General features: G+C 33.3%; 1 protein-coding gene across 1 annotated transcript; it reads right to left on the reverse strand.

The window, feature by feature from the left end:
- Positions 1–3,489: 3,489 nt before the first annotated feature.
- LOC106714601 (fructose-bisphosphate aldolase) lies at positions 3,490–19,433 on the reverse strand. The gene is made up of 10 exons (XM_045683083.1): positions 19,335–19,433; positions 12,925–13,041; positions 12,579–12,670; positions 12,143–12,317; positions 8,482–8,685; positions 7,972–8,087; positions 6,662–6,761; positions 6,028–6,227; positions 5,400–5,474; positions 3,490–3,847 (listed from the first exon to the last, which is right to left on the reverse strand). Exons 2-10 carry the CDS (start codon positions 13,034–13,036, stop codon positions 3,752–3,754), a joined length of 1,170 nt encoding a protein of 389 aa, XP_045539039.1. The 5' UTR covers positions 13,037–13,041; positions 19,335–19,433; the 3' UTR covers positions 3,490–3,751.
- Between the last annotated feature and the right edge of the window lie 356 nt (positions 19,434–19,789).

The raw sequence follows: 19,789 nt of genomic DNA on the forward strand, positions 1-19,789 counted from the left end.
CCATCTATAAAGAAATATTAATGTTTAAATGTCACAAGGTCAATCTGAAAGGTCAATGTCCATGTGTCCAGACTTTGTTACAATTTAACGTGACAATTTCACATACGCGACACGTAGGAAATTAAATAAAGGCCACTAAACCATGTGTGAAATGTGTGCGAGAATCTTCAAGACTTCGGTGACTTGAAAGGATAGTCTACATCAACGAACACGAATCACTGACCTCTATAGTTATGGACAGGTCGCCGCATGAAAAAACGACTACTTTTGTTTTTTTTTAAGTTACTGACAGTTATCTATTATTCGAGTCCTAAACACTGCTAACAAACGCTATCATCAGCGTCAAATGGCGAAAATCAAAAAAGCACAAATCCTACGGGTTGTAGCCTGTCCAGCGAATTATAGAGGTAAGTAACCTGAATCGACTGTCTAATGTTTTTTCTGGATAATTTTATCCTTTTGTTATTAAGTTTAGTAACTAAAGGTCTACAAGATTACTTCAAGCAGCCGTTATGAATTTCGGAAAAAACTCTTCTAATTTTTAGATAACAATTCAGAGTATTTTGTATTACGACGTAACAAAGTCTTATGTAATATTAGGTCCTTACATATGAAATTGGCGTTTTGTATGGGAGGAACAAAAAGTCGAATATTTTTTAATATAATATATTTAATTAATCAAAGTATGAACCATTATTTTCTATGCACTTTTGCCATCTCATAGGTAGTTCATTGATCCCTTTACTAAAAAAACCAGTCGGACGGGAATCAATAAAATCTTTGAAGGCGATTTGGACTGCCCCATCGGAGTTGAATTTTTTCCCTTGCAAGAAATTATCCAAATTTCGAAAAAAATGGTAATCTGTTGGAGCAAGGTCCGGGGAGTACGGAGGATGTCTTAGACTTTCCAATTGAAGCTCTTCTAATTTAGTAGCCGTCTGTTGCGCAGTGTGTGGTCTAGCGTTGTCGTGAAGCAGCAGTGGCGTGGAGCGATTGACCAGCCTAGGTTGTTTAGCCGCTAGCTTTTCCATCATGGTTTGCAATTGCTGACAATAGACATCAGCCGTAATAGTCTGGCCAGATTTGAGAAAACTGTAATGAACAATACCGGCACTAGTCCACCAAACGCTTACAAGTAACTTTTTTGGGGTTAATTTTCGCTTGGGGCAGGATTTGGCTGGCTGGCCAGGATCCAACCATTGCGCTGAGCGCTTCCGATTATCGTAAAGAACCCATTTTTCATCACAGGTAATGATTCGGTTTAAAATACCTTCATTATTGTGCCGGTTTAGTAATGTAACGCAACAGTCGACGCGCGTTTGCCGGTTTGCTTCAGTCAATTCGTGAGGTACCCACCTTTCAAGCTTTTTAATCTTCCCAATTTGCTTCAAGTGAATTAAAACAGTTTTATCACTAACATCGCAGCCTGCAGCTAACTCGGACGTGGTTTGCGATGGATCCGCTTCCACAATAGCCTTCAACTCTTCATTATCAACTTGAGTCTCAGGCCGTCCACGGGGCTTGTTCTGCAGATCGAAATTTCCAGAACGAAAACGTTGGAACCAAAAACGAACTGTGTTTTCTTTTGCAACACGACCGCCATACACATCATTCACCCTTCGAGTCGTTTCCGCAGCACCAGTGCCACGGCGGAACTCGTACTCGTAAATAATGCGATATTTTAAGTTTTCCATTTTGTAAAATGAGTGACGCAAACACAAAAAAACAGAAGAAAAAAAACAAATGAATGACGGTCATCGAACCATAAATACATGAGTCTATAGCTGTACAAATTTGAATTTGGAATTCCTTACCAAAGAGAAATTCGTGATTAAAGTGGCCAGTACGATAAACGCCAATTTCATATGTAAGGACCTAATATAATCTGTAACTTTGAATAGCTTTTTGTTTTTCAACTTTTCAATAAATCCTTCGTTCCTAAAATAACATTCATACTCTACTCTATGGCTTTACTGTCGAAATCGAATGTTTTTAAAATACCCAATGACGTCATCAATCGTAACGGCTTTATTACAATAAGAAAGTTAAAAGTTTCCGAAGCCTTATTTTAATTGAATCGAGTGACGTAGTTTCTAAAACAGCTATCTTAAGCTTTTTATACATTAAGTAATACGCCTCATTTGATTATATAATTGTCAAATATATGGACATGTGAGAGTTCAACGGACCACGATATTTTCTCGCTTCTAGAGGTTTCTCTCTAATCAGAGAATCTCGCTTTTGGAGGTTGTCCTTCGGGACCGAACAATCACTCTCGCTTATTCAGTTTCGATTGTAATCCAAATAGCTTCTTGTCTAATTTATCACCGACGGATTATTATTTTGCCCAGCTTAAAATAGATCCAGTATATTGTAAACTTAGAAAATTGTGAACGAATCTCTAAAAAATATTTTTGTTGTCTGTTGTTATAATTTTTTACTAGGTGTAATGCTCAGTAAATTTTGACAAATAGTTTTATAATGGCAATGACAGATGGCGCGACGAACGATAAATTAAAAAAATAAAGGGTACGGAGACCAAAACATAATTTTGCTAAAATTGGTGGTTACATTATATCTAAATGGCAATTAGAAACGAATTTAGTATTAATTATATTTTTAATTCAGTTTCATTCATTTTCACGATTGATATAAGGTACTGTGGTGATCAAATCAACCGTTTCATCACCAAATTGGACTGTCCGAGGATTCTATAAGACATGTCCAAAGCTTTCAAAAACCATCGTATATAGAAGTATTGGATAGTGGTCTAGTAAACCGAAACTAAGGCAAAATGTCTTATAGATAAAAAATTAACATTAACGGTGGGTTTCTGAGACCAAAATGTTTATATAAAATATATCATCATACGGGGTTTAACGGGAATTTTAGTCTCAAAAACTCACGATTAGCATTCCCCTCTTATTAATATTTGAATAGCTCTTTCAATTATCAAATCGGAACACAAAAAATACTGATAAATTAACTCAATAATAAAAAATGGTAAAAGTAAAAACGAAAATAATAAAAAATATAAATGGCGACTAAGTAATAAAAATAAAAAAAAAATTAAAAAATACAACTACAAAATAATGAAACAAAAATTACCGTAAATTCTATTGTCATGACGATGTCGGGGTTTCAATAAAACAAACTAAGCTCACATTATTTTATTTATTCTTAAAATATCAAAATACGATTACTTAAAAAATAAAACAATTATTTAAATAATATAACCTCTAAATTCCAAGTCTAGATGTGTAAATTTTGTATATAATGTAAAATAATAATGTATTTACTGTACATTTTATAGATTAGAAAAAAAAACTATATCTCATAAATACTTTTTCAAACTAGCAACACTTACACCAATTTTTCTATACGAATACAAGAAGCAACTACTGCACAATTTTTTCTAAGATTCCAATAGATTTTTCACCTACTTTTCAACGACTTATTTTAGCAACTAATACGTCGCAATTAAAAAAAATGTTATATTTTAAACCAAGTTATTTGTGTCTTTTGTATAAAGTAAAATAATTAGTGTATAAAGCTGGCTGAAATCATTACGTATTTAAAAAAACAAAACATGACATTGTGATTGACCGCTACATTTTTAAACCAAAGAGTTCGATCAAACTTTTTTTAATTTAGAATTCTAAGACCAAATTGTCTCTGGCCAGTATAGTTTTTTTGTGTCAATGACTATTTCCTGCCAGTGTAAAAAGCAGCTTTATTGTGTCTGTAATGTTTAGTATGCGTGGTTGGCAACAAAAAGACCGGCTTCGGCGCCCACACCTGTAACTGATCCAGCAACGTATTTGCCCTGCGACGCCTGTCCGTTAGCCTGGAATTAAAGAAAACGCAATTGTGAAAAAAATTACGTAGGTACCTATATTTTATCATTATATGAGGTATATTTTTCCTTTCAACTATTGTCAATGCGTATTTTTACCCTATTAACATCGGTTGGACTGTTAGATTTAGTATAAGAAATTGTGATAATTTGTATAAGAAATTGTTATTTAAATATGCCTTTTAATATAAATAATTTAAAATGCACATCTAAGAAACGTGCTATAAATTATCTGCAGGCGTTTTATAACAGCTTCGAAAGTTTGTTAAATCTGCTATTTATGACGACCTATTAGTTTGTCTAGTAAGAAATTTCTAGAAAAACCTCTGAATTTTCGGGTTTTGTTTCGTGTTTAAGTTGTGTTAGGTTACTTTATTGACTCACCTTAATCTCAACAGAAGTCTCATAGTAAATATTTAAGTAGGCAACAGAAAGACTACCACTACATATAAAACATGGCACATATTTTGAACGGCAGTGGAGTTCTACGTTTAGAAAGAAGAGTGAACAGTTGAGGTAGTCTTCTATTAAATTAATTCTGTTCCAAAATGGTTGTATGTGCCTTTAAATATAAATTATTTAAAGTACACATCTAAGAAATATGCTATTAAATTTAAGCAGGCGTTTCAACATTCATAACAGCTTCTAAAGTATCAAAGTTGGTTAAATCTAAACAGGAAAAATCATTTTCAGCTATAACAAAACATGTGCCATTCAAACTACTGTTAATCTACAATTACTAAAGCAAGGTTAACACAGATACAAGAATGAAAATGCAAGTTTATAATAAATTTTTATTTATAAAGAAACAAACGTTAGTAGTGCTCAATATTAGTGACAGATACAAATAGTATACTCATTGTCTTTAGATCATTCAGTCTTAAAACAAGGGAGAAATGTTATATATTTTACTGTTTTACCTTGAGTTTTCATTATCAAAACATGTACAGAAACATTGTGTTCTCTCTCATTATTAAAAAGAGATAAACATGTTTATGTATAAGTTTTTTAATGTAAACTCACAGTTGAATGTAAAATGTTTATCGTCAATTTTGATATGAGACAATGAGTATACTTGGTTAAATATAAATGCAAGTTTTAATTACTTTATGTTTCCTGACAGTTTATTTTACATAAGATAAATTATAATTAATAATTTATTTTTATTTTTTATTGTATAATAAATAAAAACTTTTAATTTATCTAAAGAAATATTTTTTGAACTGTCAGAATACATATATTTTAAAACTAACTAGGGGAAATTTTCTGAATTCTACTGAAGACTTACCTTGTTATTTATTAAATATGTTTGTCAATCGTTTAATATAGCAATTTGTGAACAAAGTACATATATTTCGTTTAATATTTTCAAACTTAATTAAAAAAAAAAAAAAAGTTTTTTAAGCGATATATCATGTAAAAACAGATAAAATATACATTCAAAAATAACGAAATTCATCTTAATAGTTACCAAAACTAGTCGATTAAAAATATATGCTTAAAATTCGTCGGCCATTTTGTTTTAATACGCGTGAGATTTGACGAAATTAGATTTGGAAGCTGCGAGAGATGGAATAGATCCGGCGACGTACTTCCCGCTGGCCGCCAGCCCGTTCGCCTGTTTACGTTCCAAAACCATTGTATTGGCATACAAAATAAATTCTTTCTTTTAAAAATAGATTTATTAAGTTAAATTTGAAAATGTATTGCTTCATATATTTAAAGTAAAAATAAAACTTATTTTCAGAAAATCCGATAGATGGCGTTATTATTAAAATTGTAAATAGATTATAAATGTTGTAATTATATTATTAAAAAAAACAACACCTTACAAGAAAGATAAATTAGTAACAGACATATAAAGCTATCTAAATCTACAGTACAAAAAAGCACAAATACACTAAAAGCAAAACAACCATAATAAAAATAATACAGTACCTGTAAATCACAATAGATGGCGTTCCAAGATAGTTAACTCATTTTGAAGACTTACCTTTATTAATTTTTCTAATTGAAAAATTAGTAAGAAGAAATCGTTTGAATTACTCTTGTAGAGTTTCTGAGACTTAAATTTGACTTGAGACTGTTATTTCAAGATAAAAACAGCGAACCACTCATAAATGTATTTAATTTTACCCTGCTCGTAGTACCAAATTACCCTGTACAGTTACCTTGGCTCTCTTGAGCAACTCCTGCTGACCAACAGGCACATTCTCTGGCTTGCCGCCCCATGCACGAAGCACCGAAGCCTGCAGAGCACGACCATAGCTGAAGGTCAGAGCCCAAGGCTTCTTCAAGTCCACAGAGTTGATGGCATTCAGGTTAACGGACGCCTCCTCTTCTGATTGACCACCGGAGAGGAATGTGATACCTGGAATTATCAAGCTATGACGTCATTTCTATAGCAGTTACCAACTATCTTCGTAATGTGACGTCATCAAGGTGACAACTTCACACATATCTATGAATTTCTTTTCAGAACTGTAAGAAGGTTGGATAAATGTACATATATAAAACTAGCTTTTACCCGCGACTCCGTCCGCGCGGAATAAAAAATAGAAAACGGGGTAAAAATTATCCTATGTCCGTTTCCTGGTTCTAAGCTACCTGCCCACCAATTTTCAGTCAAATCAATTCAGCCGTTCTTGAGTTATAAATAGTGTAACTAACACGACTTTCTTTTATATATAGATGAAAAACATTGGTACATGGTGAGATTCGAACCCAAGACCTGCAGATTACAAATCAATTGTTTACCAACTGAGCCATAGGTGCTCCTAATAATATGTCATAAATTATATTTACCGGGAACAGCAGCTGGCACAGTGCGAAGTAACGCGGTGACGGTAGCACGGCCGATGTCCATTGGCGTGTATGTCTTCTTGCACGACTGACCCGCTGTCACCTGACAACACATGGATAGTGACACAGATAGTATACAACAAGACCTGGATTTCATGACTTTACAATATAGTAGATATTTAATATTTCAAACCATTCGACAAAATGGGTCTTCTTACGTCTTTTTTTAAGTATTCGAGCGAAAATAGTATACAATAAGACCAGGATTTCATGACTTTACAATATGATAGATATTTAATATTTCAAACCATTCGACAAAATGGGTCTTCTTATGTCTTTTTTTTAAATATCCGAGCGACAGAATATTATTTTTGAATGTTTGTATGTTCAATGTAACTGTGAATTTCCATCTTGATTTCCCGTAAGATTTATAAAAATAATAGCTATTGCCCGCGACTCCGTACGGGGAATTTAAAAAAAAAAACTTTATAATTAGCAAATGTGTTCTCATAGACTATTTTCTACATCTGTGCCAAATTACATCAAGATCAATTCAACCTTGGGAGATTTAAACAAACATCCATCCATCCATTTAAACTTTGAAGGTATATCTTAATATCTTCTTTAATATATATAAATCTCGTGTCACAATGTTTGTCCTCAATGGACTCCTAAACCACTTAACCGATTATAATAAAATTAGCACACCATGTGCAGTTCGATCCAACTTGAGAGATAGGATAGTTTAAATCTCAAATTATAGTCGCAATTATCTGTTAACTCCAAATGATTCTAACAGATGTCGATACCTTTCGACTGGGTTGAGTAAGTAATCAATAGATGGCGCTGCTATGGTAAATCTACGAACGTGTCATATAAGCTACATTTTAACAGCATAATTTAACCGATTTTTACCAAATTTTATATGCGTATTCAGTAAGTCTGAGAATCGGACAACATCTATTTTCCTATTAAGTTTTTTTAACTGTGCGCGGACGGAGTCGCGGGCGACAGCTAGTTTATTATAATATCTTGCATTATCGAATTACCAAAGACAAAGAACATCCGACAAGTTTATTATCAGCTTATAGTATTAACTGTAATAGACAGATACTACTGATAAAATCGTTTGTATTTCACCGCACTTGCTAAAAAAAGTTAGTTTTAATAATATTTCAGTTAAAGGTTTTAATTTTCCCAGTAACATAAAAAAAACAATCTTACAAATGATGAAAAATACTAAGATTAATCTTATATTCTGAAGAAAAATTTTATCATTTACTTCTTACAAGTACCAGGAGTTCATGACTCACCATGTTGGGTTTGAGCAGTGTACCCTCAAGGAAGACGTGATGATCGCTCAACGCCTTGTACACGGCCGCCAGCACAATCTCTGTCACCTTCTGGGCGCGATCCAAGTCATGCTCACCTAAATTAAATTATTTATAAGTCCGCGCGAAATAAAAAAAAAACTTAATTAGTTGCCTATGTGTTCTTCCAGACTATGTTCTATATGAAGGATCCTCAAACTATTTTGAACAAGTGACCCCATTTCCAAAATGAACTGTTACCTCACACTCCCATAACCAAATTACTTACTTTTAAGATCATTTATTATTACTTATTTGAATTATACACACAAGACATGACAAGAAGGCTACGTTAGTTCGCAATATACCAGGACCACATAACTTTGGCACACTACTATTTGTTGGTTTCTGAGACTCAAATCCATGTATGTAACATATTTTTATCTCTGTTTGGTCAAAGATAATAAGAGAGATGACTATATGTTTACAGGGAGTTCCTATTTGGTAACTCACCGTCAGGCAGCACCTCAGGCTCCACAATGGGTACAATGCGCTGGCTCTGACAGATAGAGGCGTAACGAGCGAGCACATTAGCGTTCTCCATGATTGCCTGGTACGAGGGAGTGTTGCGACCAATCTTCAGCACGCAACGCCATTTAGCGAAGTGACAACCGTCCTTCTTGTATTGAGCGCAGCGCTGCGCCAGATCATCAAGACCTGAGACAAGAAGAAATTAGTTAATAAATATGGATCATGGTTGAATGGTCAACCATATTTTAATCCCGCTTTTTCTATTCACACAGAAAAATATAATAATTTGTTTTTGTTGTGTTTCGGCAGTGGAAACTCGCAGTTATTGTAATTGACAAAATGTAGACATATTAACACCTCTAGGATTGTTTTCGTGTTGGACATTTTGTTTATGTGTTAATATCTCATTTAATAGTCTAAGAGCCCGTGAACCCCAGACCTTCGTTATTTTATAAAAGCTGAAAGTTTGTCAGCGCATGCTCCCAACACAGGTAAGAACGATGGACTATTATGAAGTTTGGGTTACCGTGGCTTTGGCAGGTAAACGGTACTAAAGGTGTGTAAAATACCGATCTAAATTCGTCAAATTATAAAGTGTGATTTTTTGGTATTACCTTCAGAATATTATTAAAAATCACGTTATTGATTGCCAGACACTTAACATCGTGGCAACCCCTTGCCAGACACCCCTAATGTTCATGAAATTATAATTCTACTTATGTTATAGTATAAAAGCTGATTTTTATATATAATACTTAGGTAATAATTAGATGATGTTTCCTCATCAGCCAGACATTTTTGATAGTTCCAACCCCTTGCCAGACAATGATGTAGGGTCGCTGTAGGAGCGAGCGCGAGACAGTATATGTATGGTGGGTGCGAGTGAGATGGCGAGATAGGTCTATCGCGATCCCTCAATAACAGATTAAAAAAAAAAAAACAAATAAATAATACTCAAAAATTTAATTAAAAATATATTAATAACATTACAAGTTATTATAGAGCAAGAGCCCGTGAACCCCAGACCTTCATTATTAGTAGTAGTAAAAGTAGTATCCATTTCAATGGAATTCTCTGCATATATTCTCTCCAATGAATCAGTATATAATTCATGTAAATGGAATTATATACTGATGACAGCGGCCATTGTTGATAATATCTTCTTCTATGATGCTACAAATTTCATTGAAAGATTCTTGGTGGTACTCTCGATAATGATGCCAATCACTTTTAACAGATATTTTCGCCAATGAAGATATTTTATTATTAAACTGAATCCTACAGTCAGTGTGATAGTATATTTTCGGATTTGCAATACTTTCCAATCTACTTAACAACTCATTATACTCTTTTTGATTTTCAATGCTAGACATTATACGAGACTGAAATTGGTTTTTATCACCTTCATGGAGTGGAAGCATTTTTGATCTCACTTGTCTCTTTTTTTTATTGCAAAATAAACAATTTTTTTTACTTATATCAACACTGGTATCACTTGAATCGAACTATTTACTTCTGTGGTTGCATTAGCATTTTCACTCACTTCTTCAAGTCCGCGAATGTCCACAGCTGCCTGGGAAGGTTGAAGTTCTGTTGATTGAGAAGCTGAAGGTGGGTGTGATACAGTTAACTCAGACAAATGCGATGAACCTGGTATTGAATCGTCTGTTGATATATTTACGTCTTTAGATGGCTCTTTTTCTTGCTCTGTTTCAACAGTCTTTTTAGAATTTTTAGGTTCTGGGGTAAAATATTTTTTCATCAGTCATAAGTCATTAGTCATTTTAATCAGTATAAGTAAAAAAATTTGTTTATTTTGTAATAAAAAAAAGAGACAAGTGAGATCAAAAATGCTTCCACTCCATGAAGGTGATAAAAACCAATTTCAGTCTCGTATAATGTCTAGCATTGAAAATCAAAAAGAGTATAATGAGTTGTTAAGTAGATTGGAAAGTATTGCAAGTCCGAAAATATACTATCACACTGACTGTAGGATTCAGTTTAATAATAAAATATCTTCATTGGCGAAAATATCTGTTAAAAGTGATTGGCATCATTATCGAGAGTACCACCAAGAATCTTTCAATGAAATTTGTAGCATCATAGAAGAAGATATTATCAACAATGGCCGCTGTCATCAGTATATAATTCCATTTACATGAATTATATACTGATTCATTGGAGAGAATATATGCAGAGAATTCCATTGAAATGGATACTACTTTTACTACTACTAATAATGAAGGTCTGGGGTTCACGGGCTCTTGCTCTATAATAACTTGTAATGTTATTAATATATTTTTAATTAAATTTTTGAGTATTATTTATTTGTTTTTTTTTATAATCTGTTATTGAGGGATCGCGATAGACCTATCTCGCCATCTCACTCGCACCCACCATACATATACTGTCTCGCGCTCGCTCCTACAGCGACCCTACATCATTGTCTGGCAAGGGGTTGGAACTATCAAAAATGTCTGGCTGATGAGGAAACATCATCTAATTATTACCTAAGTATTATATATAAAAATCAGCTTTTATACTATAACATAAGTAGAATTATAATTTCATGAACATTAGGGGTGTCTGGCAAGGGGTTGCCACGATGTTAAGTGTCTGGCAATCAATAACGTGATTTTTAATAATATTCTGAAGGTAATACCAAAAAATCACACTTTATAATTTGACGAATTTAGATCGGTATTTTACACACCTTTAGTACCGTTTACCTGCCAAAGCCACGGTAACCCAAACTTCATAATAGTCCATCGTTCTTACCTGTGTTGGGAGCATGCGCTGACAAACTTTCAGCTTTTATAAAATAACGAAGGTCTGGGGTTCACGGGCTCTTGCTCTATAAGTTAATTTGGATTCATCCAATTGATATGTAGGTGATCGGCGTATCAACATAAAGATAGCGGTGTCACAGTCAAACGGTAAACAAGGCAAAGTGACCTCGACTTTTGTCAATGTTGTTATAACGTTGAACTAATTATGTAATTATAACTATCTTGGAGTCCATCCTTATGTTATATAAATAAAAGATATAAATAAAGAAAAACTTTCCAAAGGTTAATCAAAACAATATGAAACTTATATATACTGAACATTATCAGTACGAAAATAGTTTATTTTTTAAGATTTATTAAGAACAACTGCTGTCGTATAACAGCCAAAACCTAAGATTATATAGCTCATGTAATTTAATACAATTGAAAAACATGATCTAACATTTATCAAAAAATTAATTCAACTTTAACAGAAGTCAGCAACAACATCTGTTGCACGAATGTGCTTGTCCGGTGAAATACCACGACCTCACAGAAGACAGGCGTCAAGTGGAAGTAATTCCAAGTACAGTCTGATGAGTGTGATGCAGGATACCTAATTTTAGTCCTTTTTCCCTACCCACCTTTTTCTTATATGAGGACAGGATGAGAAGGAAGTGGATTGGATGGAGTAGGGAACGCATAGAAAGACAAACTTTTCTTACAGTGCGTCACTTCTTCCGTCGATTAAAGGTAGGAAACGCATGTCGCATGTACAGCAGTCGCTTCGCCATTTCGGCGATTTCAGTTGACCGCTTGCTCGTTTGCCAACTTATGGTATAAAAAAATTCGCCATTACAGTAATTGCCACATACCTTGTGTGGTGCACTCATCCTCGGATCCGAACAACGGGACCACACCCTTGTCGACCTTGATGCCGGGGATGATGCCGCGCTTCTCCAGCAGCGAGACCAGCGGAGTACCATCGTCCGCCTTCTGGTACAACGTCTCGTGGAACAGGATCACGCCCGAGATGTTCTCAGACACCGCCTAGAAGAACAATATCTTTCATAGAGACAGTGATCAGAGAAAAGTTTGTACAAGTTATTAATGGACAAAGGTCCTCTAAGTGTGGGATAACAGGAAAACCTTTGAGTCTACTTGAGGGATAATAAATGGTCAATGGAGTAAAGTGTTATGAAATATATGTACTGAATGTCTTCTTTTTCTTCATTGTCTGGGTGACAAAGTTTAAGGTGCCTTGTCATGCTGCGCCGCTGATGGATTGCTTAGATATATTGGGTTACTTACGGGGTCGGTGCTGAAGAGCATCTGGCGGTACTTGCGGCGATTTTCCTCGGTGTTCTCAACTCCAATGTCCTGGAGACGCTTGCCCATCGTACCTGATATGAAAACATCAGTTAACGTTTTGAATTCGAACTCAAGAGTACAGGTTAAGGAGACCTGTGGCGCTCCTTTCCCTCCAGTGCCCTTGGATGCCCAAACGAGCCTTACCTTAACACCGGCCTTGCCGATAGTTTACTTGAAAGAATGGAGCGGAGTTTAGGTAGGTTATATAAGTATTTGCGAAGTTAAGTTGTTCTGTAACTGGAACATCGTTAATGAAGGTAACTAAGTGTGTTTAATCATAACCTACCAGTAGACTCATCAGCAGCAAGGATACCCTTGCCAGGAGCTACGATCGCTTGCGCAATCTTCTTCAGCTCCTCCTGCACTTCGGGAGTCGGGTATTGGAAGTAGGTAGACATAGTGCCTGCAATAATAATAAAGTAATAAACGTCTTATAATACCCAGCATTCAGAGCTGGGCATTAACTCGTTAATCCGTTAATCGTTAATTAACGAAGTTAACATTTTCCTTAACGGATTAACTTTTAAGTTAAATTCAAAAAGTGTTAACGCTCTTGTTAACTTCCGTTAAATTTCACTTCCGTTAATTTAGTCCGTTAATTGTAACAATAGACACTTATTGACGTGTTGTCATTTTATTTAAATTATGCATCAGGCTACATTCGTAAGTTCGGCTATGTTCGGGGACCGTCGGCGAGTCGAATGGTGACCGAGAACGAGAGAGAACGAGAACGAGCGAGTGCGAGTGTATGTAGGTTATACAATACACCGAGCGGCCGGGAAAGACTTGATCAAAAGAGTACCGCAGAATCCTTGTTAGAAAATAGTGACGATTTAACCAAACTTACCTCTATCAAATATTGCGAAGTTTAGGCGCTAGACACCTTCAAAGTTTATTAATTATTTCACATTTACACAAATATCTCGAAAAGTCTATATTACATTTTATTCACATTAAAACTAGTTTTCATTTATTTAACATCACTTTTTTTTAGAACATGATTTTGTTATAAAATCAACATAAGGTACGAAAGTACTTTATTCTAAATACAATAATTATACACTTTGTCTTATACGTGAAACGCAAAAATCTAGTAAAAAAGATAAACACTGCGTTGAATTGCAATCAAAATAATCAAGTGTGCATAACTCTTCAACGTCGTAACTAAATTACAACTAAACTTTGTTGGCGACGAAAATGTTTATTTTAATATTGAAGTTTAAAGACGGCAAAAAATATAAAAAAAAATCGTTTATGGTTCATTTGAAAAAGCGTACAAATAGGATTTTTTTGTCATTGCGTAGATAAGAAACAAACAATGAAAAATAAATTTAAAAATACGAAAGACGAAATGTGCACGCAAAAAACGTTCCTCAAAAACAAAAGGGATTTAGGTGTTTATTACCGTCGTTTGTTTTTTTTGGGGCTTCTTCATAGTAAACGAAAAATAATTTTGCATTTTAAAAATATGAACAAAGGATCAAATGGACAGCCCGCACAGAGAATACGATAACGAACTCGATGGATTTATGGCCCCAACCCTTCTAATGGTCGGGGATGCACGTGCGCTGCACAAAGACAATAGCGAAGATAATTTGTTTGTTTACAAAAAAAAAGTATACGATAAAACGAGAAAGAATAAGGAAAAAGATAAAATAATTATGTTAGTGAAATAATGTTAAATTGTGTTATACTAAAATTAATATATGAAATGAGCCGCTTATTTTGGAAGTGGCCTAACTCCATTTATCTTCAAATCGAGATATTGAAAGTTTTGCGTTTCAATGAATTTAAAAATATACGTATAAGATACTAAGGAGTCATACTGCTTAAGCGTATCTAAGGATGTTAAATTTAAAGTTCCTGTTAAAATAGTTGCATTTATTAAGTAAATAACGTGCGTTTTCTTATCAAGAATGGAGTTGGGCCACTTTCAAAATTAACAGCCAGATTCATTATAAAATTTGAAGGTGCCCAAGTCCATTCAACATAATTTAAGATGTTTCAAATTAAAAAAAATAATACGGAATTTGTTTAGCATAATATGTTGAAAACACTTCGGAAACATAATTTATGCGATTCAAAACATTTTTTAATTACAGAACATAGAAAATTACAAACATAAAATTACAAAACAATTTACTAGACTACCCCGACGTGGTAATAAATTCAGAACTTTAAAATTTTCATTTTCATTCATGGATGTCTCATAAAAAAAATTATATGGTTCATTTCTGACAAAACGCATCCAACATATTCTTTGATTTCTTTCTTAACCAGTTTACTGATTCTCCATCAGAATTTTTTACTCTTTTAAAAATAGCGTCTTCTAATAATTTTGTCGATACAAAATCTTCCTGTCTCATTTCATTTAGAATAAAATTATTACCCTTCCGACACTTTTTAATAATCTTGTAATAATTTTGGGGAACGTACAGTAAATTATTTTTTTTTAATGCCGTTTCTACCACGGCAAAATCTCTATCATTTGGTAAAAACGAATGTTAATATCATTAAAAATTTATGATCTATAATTTCTATATTATTATCCAAAGCTTCGACAATTTTCAACCACATTGAAGCTACTTTAATGTTTCTATTTTGCCCGGTGCACATGTCACTTGTAAGCTATGATGTGTTTTTCACTTCTTAATTTTTTAATATGTTTTAAGATGCATGAAACAATAACTTGATGTAACTATAAATGGAGTTGGGCCACTTTCAAACTATACGGATCAGTTATTTAATTAATTCGGAAAACTTATGTGTAAAAAATTTATCGTTTTTTCTCTGATAATCTGAAGTGTTTCACTGATAAATAACATGAAGTTGTACATGTAACCATGGTAATCGGCAAAAAAATGAAAAACGGAGTTAGGTCACTTTCAAAATAAACGGCTCAAATGTCGGCACAAGTGACCTTTACAATAACATAAAAAACAATCTCAAACAAAATGCACTGAAAAGTAACAAAATAATGTCATGAAAACCCTCTAAACTCTAAAGAAAGTTCTCTTCTTTCTTGTAACATATCTATATTGTATAATTATTGTTATTTCGCAGTCGGTGTCGGCCGAAGTAAATAGGTGACATTTTATATTTGAGATGTATTAAACATACTTACGTTTATGTCCCTTCTTACTGCATTTTGTTTGAGATTTGAGATTGATATTCTTTTGAATATTACCATAATACGAGTATGTCTCACTGTTTAATAGAAAACTTGTGTTGTCTAAATTTAGTTAGCTCTCTAATTCCGTGAAGATGGATGGTCGATAAAAAAATGACTGAAAAGGTCAATTGTCCATCATTGTCAGTGAAGTATATAAGTGTGTGTAACTAGTGCATGCTATGTCATTAATATCGTACAGGCAGTAGTACATCACCCCAATCGTCAAAATTTTATTTGAGTATATTATATAACTAAACTATAGATAGGATTAGCGCTCGCCCGAGATTTCGTAAGCGCAGTAAAAAAATAGCCTAAGTTCTATTGAAAGTCTCGACAAAATTAGTCCATATGATTCGGAGATTATTCGTATGGCCATTTCCCGCTTGCGCCCTATACTAGTAATATAAACCAAAATTAACTTTAACTGTTAACTTTAACTTGCGTTAAATTTTCTTAAATTAAACGCTTTAACGATTAACGAAGTTAAATTTTTATTTAACGAATTAACGATTAACGAAGTTAACTTTTTGATTAACTGTGCCCACCTATGCCAGCATTTAATTTGGCAAGCCAGGAATAAGAGTACACTTGGATCTAAAAAGTACATGTTACTATTAAATAATCAGTCTTATTATTATTAGGAGATCTTTAAGTGTCGAGTTTAAACTTTATAGGAATTATCCTATTTAGTTCTAACATAAAATCAAAACCTATTAGATTAACGTTTATGTTACATTCTAGAAAACAAAAAACAAGTAAGACTAAATTAAAAGGTCTTAACACTGACATAGATAAATAAATTTAAACCTAGCTGTGATCGGACCGTCAATATCAACAGCAAAGTCAATACTGGCTATCTATAGAAAACACTACACTTAAAATAAAATAAAAATCATGATGAAATAATAAGGTCATCCTTATCTTCCGAGCTCAACGTCGCCATGTTTCCATTCCTGTTACATTCGTACTAAACTATCTTGTTGTCTATTTTCAAGGAGATTGACAAAGACGATAACATTATGTTTTTAAACGATTATTTCTGTGTAACGCTACGATTTTTTAATAGATATTCTAAGTTATCATTAAAAAAAACATGTTATGTTAATTTGTCGAATTTTAACATCATCGTGGGTGTGTCCTTTTTATGGAGGTGTGTCTCAAAATTATTGATAAAATGATTGTACCGGTTTCGGATTTTACGTCAATAAATGAAATTACAAACGTCATTTTACGAAAGGATTGCATCAGTCTGGCTGATTATTTTTATATTTAAGATATTGTGACACTGAGTAGATTGTAGTCATAGAAAAAAATATTTTGTTTAAGAATGTGTGGCCAGTAACTAGTGAAATTGGCGAATTATGGCTACATGACATTTCATGGTCGGAAAGACCCCAAAAAGGGATTAATTACTGGTCAGCTGGATATAAATTGTCTTCACACATATCTTTGAATTTCTTCACAGATATGATCAGGTTGCATCACGATGTTTTCCTTCACCGTAAGAACGTCACATAACTGAACCCCTGAGTCACCGACGCTCCTAATAATATATATAGCCTATAGGTTATACTATCCTAGTAGCTTGGAGAGGCTTTTGAGTTCAAGGACTTGATCGTCTGTTTGACTTTAATAAAAATATGAAATTTTTCCGTAAAATAAGATGATTTTCCATTGAAAGATAATCATTTAGTAAGCTCAAGACACTAAGATATAAATATAGTTTAATAAATATTTAATTACTACCTTTGGTTCCAAATCCTGGCATCCATCCCGACTCGGGCGGACCCTTTTTACCCTTTTTTTTAGGTGGCATTTTTTAATATTTTTTTTATAAAACACTTATAAATTTAACTATTTACAAAAAACTCGACATTATAAAACTTAAATACAAAATCTTACCATCAAATTGACATGCGTGTCAAGCTAGATTTGTTTCGAAGGAAAGTTTAAATTTAGAAAACATATAAATTACACATAATCTATGGACAGGGTGACGTGCGCAAGGGCATGTTTAGTCAACTTGACAAGCACTATCAAAAATGTCAACATTTTTTTACAATATAAAAATAAATCTTACTGTTTGTTCATTACCTTTCAATTTTACATAACTTGAATAATCTAATATATAAAATTGTCATGTCACAGTTTTCGTCACCGTACTCCTCCGAAACGGCTTGACCGATTCTCTGAAATTTTGTGAGCATATTCAGTAGGTCTGAGAATCGGCCAACATCTATTTTTCATTTTTTTTTTAACTGCGCGCGGACGGAGTCGCGGGCGACAGCTAGTGGTCATATAAAAATTTTAGACTTTGTGAAGCTGCTGAAAAAATATTGCACAGCTTTGCTGGAAAAATGAATCCTTTGGAATAAAATGAATCCTTGTTCCTTTGGAGATCCTGGGTCTTACCAATTGCACTTGAGGATGGCCACCAAGGGGGTTTTAGTGGGTCAAGTCTCTCGTAACCCTGTCTTTCCTCCAGAAGGCAGGGTATCTTTTGAAGATTTCCACCCCGAAAAAACAGACCCACGGTGCTTTAGTAATAAAAATTAATAGACCCAAAATAAGGGCTTACTTTTTATATCTCAAGAGCTGTTTAAATTCTAACTAGACTGAAGACTCAAAAACATGAGCATAAATGTGTTTTTTACGTTAAAATCTAGAAAAATAAAAAATGGCAACTAAACTGCACTTCGTACCCCGTGGTTTGGAAAAGTAAAAGTAATATTGAATTGGTATACATTTGAATGTTGATTGGTTAGAACATTGAACCAAATCAAGTCACCGATACACATCTTGTCACGTAGGTTAACTGATGACGCAGTTCTGTGATTCCAGGTAATATAGAATTACCTACTTTCGTTTTTGTTTTACGTATTCGAAGTCTGTATTTATTTTCAAATTTTCCTGCTTTCTATTTTGGATTTAAAATCTTGACTTTATTTTGAGGTTAAGGTGACCTTCAAAGGTCAAGGAAAGTAAGACGTAGCGATTATTTTACTCTCATGAACATGTAAATGTATCTTGAATTGAAATTACTTTACAATTTTGGAGCAGTACCAAGAAATCATGGTAACATGCTTCTTATCCTACGTAACACATTTTTATTTATAATTAGTGCGAAGTATTTCTTAATTAATTATTTTATTTTCATATTACATATTATTTTTGTATGAAAAGTCATTATTTAAAACAAATCAATAAGTACTTTTTGTTAGCGAATTTACTTATTGACAATTCTAGGTAACAAATATCCAGTTCGTTATTAGTTATACTAGCAATTGTGATGAAATTTTTACACAAAATTTCGCGTTGCTTAACTAAAATTAAATAAATCAATAAATAATAAAGCATTAAGTGAGTAAAATCATAAATTAATATGACCTTAAAGTATAAATAAGAACGCAAACATATTACATAAAAATACGTCATGCAAGCTAACCTAAACAACGTAAATTCTTTTTCAACATCGAATAAATAAAAAAAGCACTGTTTATGATTAAAAGATTATTGCAACTTACTTTAAGATTAAAGATTTTCGGCAGATATTATAACAGACACTCCCGAACTACTCTTCGACACAACTGTCAAATTCTTGAACCAAGCTTAGGACACGATTAAAGGTCATTTGAAGGACTAAAGATAAGTTATTTCGTGCTGTTTTACCGACGTGACTAAATCTTATTCAGCGCCATCTATAATGAAAATGACACATTGCCAATTTTGCGTGGGATTCGCTGAAATATTTGGTTTTTATAATATTTCCTAGGTGGCATATAAACCATTTCTTTTTTTTTTAGTTTTAATTAATTAATTAAATTATAACTAACAAATTATAACAATTACTTGTGATTGTTATGAATACCACAATCAGTGGCACGATTACAGCAAAGCCAGAGGTTATACCCGATAAGTTTTATTTCTTTCTGAACTTCATTTATTTTTATCTTTTCCCTTGGAACTATTATCTTTGACA

Source organism: Papilio machaon, chromosome 21, assembly GCF_912999745.1.
Source record: "Papilio machaon chromosome 21, ilPapMach1.1, whole genome shotgun sequence".
Taxonomy (NCBI): Eukaryota; Metazoa; Arthropoda; class Insecta; order Lepidoptera; family Papilionidae; genus Papilio; species Papilio machaon.